General features: G+C 38.7%; 1 protein-coding gene across 4 annotated transcripts in view; it reads right to left on the bottom strand.

Annotated features, from left to right (window-relative positions):
* Window positions 1–6,267: 6,267 nt before the first annotated feature.
* The window catches only part of LOC106579398 (double C2-like domain-containing protein alpha), an 86,628-nt gene continuing 80,716 nt past the window's right edge, over window positions 6,268–12,179 (bottom strand). For all 4 annotated transcript variants that reach the window (XM_014159248.3, XM_014159249.3, XM_014159246.3 and 1 more), the window contains one exon: window positions 6,268–8,106. In XM_014159248.3, coding sequence (XP_014014723.2) covers window positions 7,998–8,106 — 109 coding nt within the window. In that variant the 3' untranslated portion in view covers window positions 6,268–7,997. The remainder of the gene's footprint in view (window positions 8,107–12,179) is intronic.

Below are 12,179 nucleotides of genomic sequence, written 5' to 3'. Positions count from 1 at the left end.
TTTTGATGTGTAGCGCCGTCCTCAAACAATCGCATGGCATGCTTTCGCTGTAAAGCCTACTGTAAATCGGACAGTGCAGTTAGATTAACAAGAATTTAAGCTGTCAACCGATATAAGACACTTATATTTACCTAAATGTTTAATATCCATAATTTTATTTTTATTTATTTGAATTGCGTGCCCTCCAGTTTTACCGGAAGTTGTCCCGCTAGCAGGACGCCAATTTAGAAAGATAAGGTGCAAATTAGATGAAGTTCTGTATAAAACCACACATTGTACACAAAATCTGTTATTTCTTTATAATTTGACCAGAACAAATGGACAGGGTTGACAAGGGGACACAATAGTTTTATGAAAATGTAAATATTATTAAAATAGTCAAGTGAAAGTAATTAACAGGGTGGACATATCATATGGCTGATTCACTGAAAATGTGTTCATAATATTCTAAAAGAAATTGGAAATACAGAGGGCAGAATACGTCAGAGAGTGGGTAAACCGCCTCTACCATCTGTTCTATTGGCCAAAGTGCAATCATTGGAAAATAAACTGAATGATTTCCATTCAATATTATTAACCAACGAGAAATTAAAAACTGGAATATCTTGTGTTTCATTGAGTCGTGGCTGAACAACAACACGGAAAATATAGTGCTGGCTGAGTTTTCCGTGCATCGGCAGGACAGAACATGTCTGGTAAGACAAGGGGTGTGGGGTGTGTCTATTTGTCAATAATAGCTGGTGCGCGATGTCTGATATTAAAGAAGTCTCGAGCTATTGCTCGCCTGAGGTAGAGTAACCTATGATAAGCTGTAGACTACACTATCTGCCAAGAGAGTTTTAAAACCTGTTAGGGCTAGGGGGCAGTATTGACACGGCTGGATAAAAAACATACCCGATTTAATCTGGTTACCACTCCTACCCAGTAACTAGAATATGCATATACTTATTACATATGGATAGAAAACACCCTAAAGTTTCTAAAACTGTTTGAATGGTGTCTGTGTGTATAACAGAACTCAAATGGCAGGTCAAAACCTGAGAGATTCCTTTACAGGAAGTGGCCTGTCTGACCATTTCTTGAACTTCTTTTCCATCTCTATCTTTTACTAAGGATCTCTGCTCTAACGTGACACTTCCTACGTCGTCCATAGGCGCTCAGAGCCCGGGAAAAACCTGAATGTCGTCATCCCAGCCCCAGGCTGAAACACATTATCGCCTTTCTCAAGTGGCCGATCAAGGGACTCTGGGCTTAGGCGCGTGACCCGACCGCCCCCGCCTTTGTGATTTTTTCCTCTGTTTGCCGTAAAGGAGATTCCCTGTCGGAATATTATCGCTTTTCTACGAGAAAAATGGCGTAAAAATTGATTTTAAACAGCGGTTGACATGCTTCGAAGTACGGTAATGGAATATTTAGAATTTTTTTGTCACGAATTGCGCCATGCGCACGACCCTTCTTTACCATTTCGCATAGTGTCTGGAACGCACGAACAAAACGCCGCTATTCGGATATAACGATGGTTTATTTTGGACCAAACCAACATTTGTTATTGAAGTAGCAGTCCTGGGAGTGCATTCTGACGAAGACAACAAAAGGTAATCAAACTTTTATAATAGTAAATATGATTATGGTGAGTGCTAAACTTGCCGGGTGTCTAAATAGCTAGCCCGTGATGCCTGGGCTATGTACTTAGAATATTGCAAAATGTGCTTTCACCAAAAAGCTATTTTAAAATCGGACACCGCGATTGCATAAAGGAGGTCTGTATCTATAATTCTTAAAATAATTGTTATGTTTTTTGTGAACATTTATCGTGAGTAATTTAGTAAATTCACCGGAAGTGTTCGGTGGGTATGCTAGTTCTGAACGTCACATGCTAATGTAAAAAGCTGTTTTTTGATATAAATATGAACTTGATTGAACGAAACATGCATGTATTGTATAACATAATGTCCTAGGAGTGTCATCTGATGAAGATCATCAAAGGTTAGTGCTGCATTTAGCTGTGGTTTTGGTTTTTGTGACATTATATGCTAGCTTGAAAAATGGGTGTGTGATTATTTCTGGCTGGGTACTCTCCTGACATAATCTAATGTTTTGCTTTGTGGTTAGATAAAGGAGAGTCTTGTCTTTAAAATGGTGTAAAATAGTCATATGTTTGAAAAATGGACGTTTTGGGATTTTTGAGGAGTTTGTAATTCGCGCCACGCCCTATCGCGAGGCGTTCCGTACTTTGGTGCGAAAAGTGCAAATCAATCCCAGAACAACAGCAAAGGACCTTGTGAAGATGCTGGAGGAAACAGGTACCTAAGTATCTATATCCACAGTAAAACGAGTCCTAAATCGACATAGCCTGAAAGGCCACTTAGCAAGGAAGAAGCCACTGCTCCAAAACCACCATAAAAAAAGCCAGACTACAGTTTGCAACTGCACATGGGGTCAAATATGGTACTTTTTGGAGAAATGTCCTCTGGTCTGATGAAACAAAAATAGAACTGTTTGGCCATAATGACCATCATTATGTTTGGAGGAAAAAGGGTGAGGCTTGCAGGCTGAAGAACACCATCCAAACCATGAAGCACGAGGTGGCAGCATCATGTTGTGGGGGTGCTTTGCTGCAGGAGGGACTGGCACACTTCACAAAATAGATGGCATCGTGAGGGAGGAAAATTTGGTGGATATATTGAAGCAACATCTCAAGACATCAGACAGGAAGTTAAAGCTTGGTCGCAAATGGGTCTTCCAAATGGACAATGTTTTTAGAGCCTTCATTTTTGTGCATCCCAGCAGAACAGTATCCCAAAGATATAGAGTCAGGCGAAGGGAGAGTGGGAATTGTCATGTTATCAAACTTTGTTTCTTGCCATATATGATTATGCATAGCTTAACGCATTACTAATACTTTATATTTGTGTTTTCTTTTTCTTTTCAAGTGTTTTACTGTCACTCTCTTAAGAACCCGAAGGAAGTAAAGAAAGTCAAAAGTTCCAGCTGAAATGTCATTATCAGAAACCGTCAGAAGCTACTCTGGCAATAAAGATACAGAGTGGGAGGTGACAGCTTGGCTGTCATCTATGTTTGAATCATAGTCTGTGAACCTTGCAAAATGGGCCATGTTGGGAGTATTTGTCCTTGTGTGTTATAACATTGATTTTGTGTTGTAAAGCTCTGTGCTCTTCTTTTGTCTCACAGGTCTCAGCAACTATTATGTTCACTTCCGCAACTGCAGGAGAGACTGTTCATTTGATCAGCCTAAAATAAATGCCATTTGCTAATGACAATAATGAAGATAATGAGGACTATAAGGAACTCATTGAAGGTGCTGCTCACGATGATATAATTTACATGAATGAAATTGTGTAATAAAGCATGTGTGTAACACTATGAAATGAAGGTCTTAAGTTAAACCATTCTACTGCAATGGTTTTACAAGTGTAAGGGCTATAGAATAAGGATCACTTACTAGTTAGATTGTTCAACCCAGAATGAAGGGTTTGAAAGGATGAAGTGTCTGGTTTTACTTGTAATAATCTAATGCTTAGCTTAAAATGTAACAATAGTTGTCACAGAGTGATAAAAGGAGGGAGTGTGATGGAAGTTTCTCTGTGTGTATCAGATCGTATGTTTAGCACAATGCTGCTTTTCTCTAACCAACTTGGTTGGGTTCATGCGAGTGACTGATTGATTGTACATGGGAGAAATCTACACAATCACTGATAAGCAACGTTGTACAACGTTGCTCTGGGAACCAAAAGGACTATCTCAGTTTTAAGGTCTCAGCTTTGAGAGAAGAAGCCTTGTGAGGTATCAATCAGTCACATGCAGGAACCAACGTTAATAATGAATAATGAATCATGTAAATCATGCTTATATAACTTGTCTGTGTAGCAGTATATAAGGACTGAAAGGGAATGTCCAAATACTCGTTTTAATTCTTCTTCGCCATCCCCTTGCTCTAGCTTTCAAATTCTGTGAATAATCATTTAGCTAGTAATTTTAACAAAGTTGCTTCCAGATCGGAACCTTGTGAAACGTGAAAGCACGTTCCAAAATGACACCACCTCACCTGATTGATCTGAAGAGAAAACCCTGCCTACCAGAGCTGTAATGTTTTCTCTGCTGCTTTCCTGCAGAGCAGCTCTTAAAAGCACAGAATTAGTGACAAAACTCAGAGCGCACAGATTTGACATCGGCAAATTTAGTTTTGATTCAAAGAAGAAGATTACATGTTACATCATGTTACATGTTTGCAAGTGTTGTTGGTATTTATTCACACATCACATTACCTGCTTGCAAGTGTTGTTGCACTGATTCTCAAAAGAAGTTACATGTTTGCAACTGCAAAACTGATTATACAGGTGCAACTCATATTTTACATGTGCAAATCATACTTTACATTCTTGTACACTCATGTCTCTATTTTACCTTCATACACATATATTAGTAGGCTATATATAAAGACCAGATTAAATTGAGAATAGTCTAATGGGTGAGAATATTATTAAGTGCTTGTCAAATTAACAATTTGAGACTGACGAAGTGTGTCCCACCTGCGCAAGAAACAGAGCAGAGCCTTTGCCTTTCATGCAACTTTTTTCAAATCATCATGAGAGTCGCATCATCGCATCATCGCATCATCCAGCCTTAGAATGTATTAGAAATCAAAACATACACTGAGTATATAAAACATTAGGAACACTTTCCTAATATTGAGTTGCACCACCCCTTTTGCCCTCAGAACAGCATCAATTCATCAGGGCATGGACTCTACAAGGTGTTGAAAGCGTTCCACAGGGATGCTGGCCCATGTTAACTCCAGTGCTTCCCACAGTTGTGTCAAGTTGGCTGGATGTCCTTTGGGTGGTGGACAATTCTTCATATACACGGGAAACTGTTGAGTGCAGCATTGTAGTTCTTGACAAACCAGTGCATCTGGCACTTACTACCATACCTTGTTAAAAGGCACTTAAATCTTTTGTCTTGCCCATTCATCCTCTGAATGACACACATACACAATCTGTCTCAATTGTCTACAGTCTTAAAAATCCTCCTTTAACCTATGTCCTCCCCTTCATCTACACTGATTGAAGTGGATTTAACAAGTGATATCAATAAGGGATCATAGCGTTCAAAATCAAAGCTAATCAAATCAAACTTTATTTGTCACATGCGCCGAATACAAGTGTAGACCTTACCGTGAAATGCTTACTTACAAGCCCTTAACCAACAGTTTCACCTGGATTCACCTGGTCAGCCTACTTCATGGAAAGAGCAGGTGTTCATAATGTTTTCTACGCTCAGTGTATAGCCTAAGGTTTGTATCACAACTACATTTGCATAAATAACTCTATTTTAAGCATATAAGAGGACCGCTTAACACAGAATAGCCACATGTCCGCACTCCTTTGGAAATCGTTTGGGAAAAATATCCTTTCTATTTTACTCAGCAATGTTAAAATGTATTCTTCTTACTATGAAATTACTATAAGCAAATATTATCTGCTAAATTAACTATTTTAGTCCACGTCCATATGGCATAGCCAGATCAGGGCCAAACAAAAGGATGACTCAGAATATGCTATTATTCTGTTGTTCTGAAATAGGCTATATTTTCATCATATTATGCTTATTTAGACCTGCCTAAAATAAATCATGTATTTATTGTTATGATATAGGCCATATTTAAAATGTAGATGTTCCAAAGGTCTGCATCAGTGGCTTGTAGACTATGTGTGGAAGCCTGGAGATGCTAAACATGTTTATGTTAATTAATGTTCAATTATAAACTATCAAAATAGAGAGAGTTGCACACTCCTTATATAAACTCCCAGTAATTTATATTTACCAACGTTTTGGCATAATACCTAATAAATTACTGGGAGTTTATGTATGGAGGGTGCGACTCTCTTTATTTTGATAGTTTATAGTTAATTCGCCGTTAGTCAGCACCTCCACACGAATACATTTTTCTGGGTTTGCGCCAGCTCATGTTTTTTATTCTACAATTAATGGTCAATTGCATGACAGTTACCGGCTGCCAAAATGTCATGACCGCCACAGCCCTAGACTGTCCAAAAAACAAAAAAAGGCAGAAGTAAAGCATTTCCACAATGCTTTACTTGAACAAAGTACATATTTATTTTACAAGGATAGTCATCCCAATGTGACTCGAGAAAATCTGGAACAGCACAGAGATGTAGGCCTACATCTTGAAATGATGCTCTTCAAGCATTTGTGTCTGTTCACCAAAAATGGAGGAGACGTAAGTCAGAGAGTCACATTTATTTTTATTACATCAAACATGCAAAGAACCAACTGTCTTATTACTTTGCACTATTAATCAAATGAATTATAATTTGCAGATAATTTAATGGCAATTACATCAGTCGATACAAAATGTTTGTTACTAATAAGACCCATTTAGAATTCTTTGGAAGCATTAGGCAAGACGTTATTGCTGTGGGAGAGGTATTCAGGCAGTGAGAAGCGATATACAGGGGGATATTTTCCAGGTCAGGATGAATCAGAAGTTAATGAAAGAACGAAATCTAATTTTAGAAGAATTAACAAACGAAACAGTATGAATAATGAGGAGTAAATTGACAAAATAATTCATTTTTTTCTCTTCCTTAGACACGATTTACATGATTTCCCTTTTTCACAGGAGGTCTATTTAGTAGCCTAGGGAGCTATGTTTCTGAACACTGAGCGCAAAATTAAATATACAGAATGGATATGGCCCTCTGTAACGTAAAAGATAATTATGTATTGCCTAAGTATAGGAAATATTCTCTACTTAGGGGAGTGTGGTGTAAGTTGAGCCATTTTTAACATTCAGCCTCATTCCATCAAGGGACATACAGTATAGTATTCTTTCTAACAAAGATATCTATATATATTTCAGGATGTTGTGTAGATATTAAATATAAATATTAAACATTAAATATTGAAAGCCTAGTTTGTCCCAAAAAAGTGATCTCTTGGCACAACTTACATTGGGTATGGGGTAAGTTGAGCTGCGGGACAAACTTGGCTACACATTTCTGTACTGAATGAAATATTACCACTATCTTTTTAAAACCATGTCTATCTTTATTTTCCAAACACAATTCAACACAATCACAATCACTTTTTGTCTGTATCATTTTAAGCATTTTTAACCTAGGCCATGCCCTGTTATTACCTCATGTCCCAGCGATAATGCCTTGCATTATGCCTGGGAAGAAAACACTTACCACATTGCCATTGGCTCAACTTACCCAAAATGCAAACACTTTGACTATATTAGCCCACACAGCTACAAGGATGAACTTCATGCTAGGTTTAGGACCTCATATTGAAGCTCATAAAGACCCCAACTGATGTATAGAACAATCTTAAAATGATCTACTTTGGTTAAAATACAAGCGCCATGAAACCTCTAACACATATTAATTTGACTTGGTGAAAATCATTTTTTGGGAACTGACTTGCGTCCCACTTTTTCCGGGTTTCTTCCTTCACAGCAGCGTTTCCCAAATTCGGTCCTCGGGACCCCAAGGGGTGCACGTTTAATTTTTTTTGCCTCAACACTACACAGCTAATTAAAATGATCAAAGCTTGATGATTAGTTGATTATTTGAATCAGCTGTGTAGTGCTAGGGAATAAAAGAAAAAGTGCACCGCTTGGGGTCCTGAGGACCGAGTTTAGGAAACCCTTCTTCACAGACTCCATGAAATGATGACCGCTTCCTAAGTATTTGGCCAAATTATAAATGTTGTGTATGGCTTCTTAGGATGCCTTAATTTACCCCTTTGGCTCAACTAACCCCACACCCCTACCATTTCTTTCTGAACTCAAATGTTCAAGTCATGCAGAATACATCTTCATAACATGCAATGATGAATACCTTTTCATCCATAATCCCAATTTAGCCAAACATTTTGGCCAAAAACAGTACAGTGGTGAGATATTATTATTGGCCCCTTTTCATTCATGGAATGTGGATCCAGGCAGCTCATTGGTCAACGTGTGCCATCGCTCCACCTTTGTGCCCTTGTTCTTCAGACAGTCTATCCAATGCTGGAGAGTTTCTCCTTGTGAGTGACAGCCTAAGGACACGCCTCCTAGCAGATGTAGACAGAAAAATGAAGTTACAAAACAATCTGTGTAGCAATAGATGGCATGCCAGGCAACCATTGATGCGTTCCAAGTTATTAACTTTGCAGTCAGGATCAGATTATTTATAACGGGGTTAGCTGATGAACACTTATCCAGGAGTTGAGATTTCTGGCAGGTGACTGCAATGTAGTCGGCCTGGAACGCAACCATTGAATACCTCTAGTTGTTGCCCAACAAGTCTTGGGCCGGGATTCAATAAAAGAGACTGTAAAGTTCTGCTGTCTTACTGGTACACTGTATTAATTTGTATAAACGTATAAATGAAATGATATACAGGGAGATATCTTTATGGGTCTTTATTGCTGAACATCATTGGTCTAACTGCGCATGTCTGGCAGTGCGTGCTTGAACTTAACCTAACATCATTAAATAGATTTTAGCCTATCAGCATATTGCCACATCTCCCCCTTAAACTTCTTAGGGATAGGGTCTAGTTTCCTGAATTTCCGCCTGACTGACGTGCCCAAAGTAAACTGCCTGTTACTCAGGCCCAGAAGCCAGGATATGCATATAATTGGTAGCATTGGATAGAAAACACTTTGAAGTTTCTAAAACTGTTAAAATAATGTCAGACTATAACAGAACTGATATGGCAGGCGAAAATCCGAAGAAAATCCAATAGGATTTTTTTTTGAGCTCCCAGGCTCTTATAATGGAAACCTATTGTTTCTATGTCAATCCATCTCCCAGATTGCAATTCCTATGGCTTCCACTAGATGTAAACAGTCTTTATTGAAGGTTTCAGGCTTGTTTTTTGAAAAACAAGCAAAAATTTTGAGTTTTGGTGAGAAGAGCACCGGAACAATATCAGTCTTTCGGCGCGCGAGGGCGCGCGCTTACTAATTTTCCTTTCCTATTGAATAGAAACGTCGTTTGACTTGTTTGGACGAAGTTTAGCGGTAGCTTTTTGGACTCCTTTGTCTGCATGTTGAACGAGTGGATTACTGAAATCGATGGCGCAAACTAAACTGACTTTTTGGGATTTAAAGAAGTCTTATCTAACAAAATGACCATTCATGTTGTAGTTGGGACCCTTGGGATTGCAAACAGAGGAAGATCTTCAAAAGTAAGTGATTTATTTAAATCGCTATTTGTGAATTTATGAAGCCTGTGCTGGTTGAAAAATATGTTGATGTGGGGCGCCGTCCTCAGACGCATGGTATGCTTTCGCCGTAAAGCCTATTTGAAATCAGACAACACAGTTAGATTAACAAGAATGTAAGCTTTTAAATTATAAGATACTTGAATGTTCATGAATGTTTAATATTACGATTATTTATTTGAATTGCACACACTCCAATTTCACCGGATGTTGTCGGCTGGTGTCCCGCTAGTTGAACACCTATCCCTAAGAAGTTTTTAAGCAAGATGGCTGATCCCATAATAACTAGGTTCACATACAGTATATAAGCAAGCAACATACCGTGTATAACTACAGTTGAAGTCGGAAGTTTACATACACCTTAGCCAAATACATTTCAACTCAGTTTTTCACAATTCCTGATATTTAATCCTATTACAAATTCCCTGTCTTAGGTCAGTTAGGATCACCACTTTATTTTAAGAATGTGAAATGTCAGAATAATAGTAGAGAGAATGATTCATATCAGCTTTTATTTATTTTAATCACATTCCCAGTCGGTCAGAAATTTGCTTACACTCAATTAGTATTTGGTAGCATTGCCTTTAAATTGTTTAAATTGGGTCAAACGTTTCAGGTAGCCTTCATCAAGCTTCCCACAATAAGTTGGGTGAATTTTGGCCCATTCCTCCATGACAGAGCTGGTGTAACTGAGTCAGGCTTGTATGTAGGCTTCCTTGCTCGCACATGCTTTTTCAGTTCTTGTTGGTTCCACTTTTCTGGGCTCCATCATTTACTTAACAAATAAGGAATACTCAAAATGTGCACTTATAAATCATAACAATTTTAATCAAAAATACAGCTGTAGACAGAAGTCAAAGATCAAACATCAAACATGCAACTGATGTCTCTCCTGAGTTCTGCAAAATAGGAAAAGTCCAAGTTGCTTTTAATATGCTTGCAGTCAATCCCTAGTGATGTAACTGCCTACGTCAATGCCTTCTACTCATGAGACCAAGCCCATGCACAAACAGTTTTACAAACTTACAGGAGAGACAATAGTTCCAGTGTTTTCTAAGGGCTCAGCAGTAATTTTCCACTCCCCAAGTTGCTTTATAGTGGTATGTCTGACTAGTCTCTTATCTCTTTCACTCCCCTGCAGGGTTCTGCGTCTATGAATCTCTTTTAGCCTTGAGGCTCTTTCTCAGAGACACCCTATTTTGACTGCAATAACTCACACATTTCTCAGACCGTTTCTTATAAGAAGCAGAGACTAGAACAGAACTGTGGAACAACATTAAACCTCATAATGAATTTATATATTGCTCATCTATAGTCCAGGACCCTATAAATGTAGTGGGGGAGGGGTCTTATAGCCCTTCCCCTTCTAATAATACAACATAAGCATAAATCAATTATTATAATACATAAAACATTTGGTGCAGCCCCTATCATGACCCAAAGTTGACCCCATCATTCTGCCCACAAATTTTCTATAGGATTGAGGCCAGGGCTTTGTGATGGCCACTCCAATTCCTTGACTTTGTTGTCCTTAAGCAATTTTGCCACAACTTTGGAAGTATGCTTTGGGTCATTTTCCATTTGGAAGACCCAGATGTTGCTTCAATATATCCACATAATTTTCCAACCTCATGATGCCATCTATTTTGTGAAGTGCACCAGTCCCTCCTGCAGCAAAGCACCCCCACAACATGATGCTGTCACCTCCGTGCTTCACGGTTGGGATGGTGTTCTTCGGCTTGCAAGACTCCCCCTTTATCCTCCAAACATAACGATGGTCATTATGGCCAAACAGTTCTGTGCAGTTGCAAACTGTAGTCTGGCTTTTCTATGGCGGTTTTGGAGCAGTGGCTTCTTCCTTGCCGAACGGCCTTTCAGGTTATGTCGATATAGGACTCGTGGATATAGATACTTTTGTACCTGTTTCCTCCAGCATCTTCAAAGGTCCTTTGCTGTTGTTCTGGGATTTATTTGCACTTTTCGCACCAAAGTACATTCATCTCTAGGAGACAGAACGCGTCTCCTCCCTGAGCAGCTGCGTGGTCCCATGGTGTTTAAACTTGCGTACTATTGTTTATACAGATGAACGTGGTACCTTCAGGCATTTGGAAATTGCTCCCAAGGATGAACCAGACTTGTGGAGGTCTGTCATTTTTTTTCTGGGGTTTTGGCTGATTTCATTAGATTTTCCCATGATGTCAAGCAAAGAGGCACTGAGTTTGAAGGTAGGCCTGGAAATTCCTCCACAGGTACACCTCCAATTTACTAAAATGATGTCAATTAGCCTATCAGAAGCTTCTAAAACCATGACAACATTTTCTGGAATTTTCCAAGCTGTTTAAAGGCGCAGTCAACTTATTGTATGTTAACTTCTGACCCACTGGAATTGTGATATAGTGAATTATAAGTGAAATAATCTGTCTGTAAACAATTGTTGGAAAAATTACTTGCCAAAACTATAGTGTGTTAACAAGAAAGTTGTGGAGTGGTTGATAAATGAGTTTTAATGACTCCAGCCTAAGTGTATGTAAACTTCTGACTTCAACTGTGTGTGGGCTAAAGCACTACACTGTTTTTAATAGCAAAGCTTTTTACGACATGCTTTTCTATATTTTTGATATAACTTCTTTCTTCTCTCTTTCTGTTCTTCTCTGGAACTCTAAGTATTTCATGAACTCTTCAGTTAAAAAAAAAGGTATTTTATTTGACCAATTTCTCTTTTCTTTTTCAGTCTTTCAAAACTACAGGGTAATGGGTACACCAAGATGAAAAGAAAAGGGGATTATTCTGCCCCATATCATTCCCTAACTAAAAGGTTAACTTGGTTGCAGGCTTCACAATGCTTCCAGACCGGTAGGAGCTTGTCCTGGATCACACTTTTCTGAGGCAAAGGTGATCGTTGTTGTTCTGGGACCA

This window comes from Salmo salar, chromosome 19 (genome assembly GCF_965601325.2).
Source record: "Salmo salar chromosome 19, fSalSal1, whole genome shotgun sequence".
In the NCBI taxonomy this organism is placed as follows: Eukaryota; Metazoa; Chordata; class Actinopteri; order Salmoniformes; family Salmonidae; genus Salmo; species Salmo salar.
This window is presented reverse-complemented; position numbering and strand designations above follow the sequence as displayed.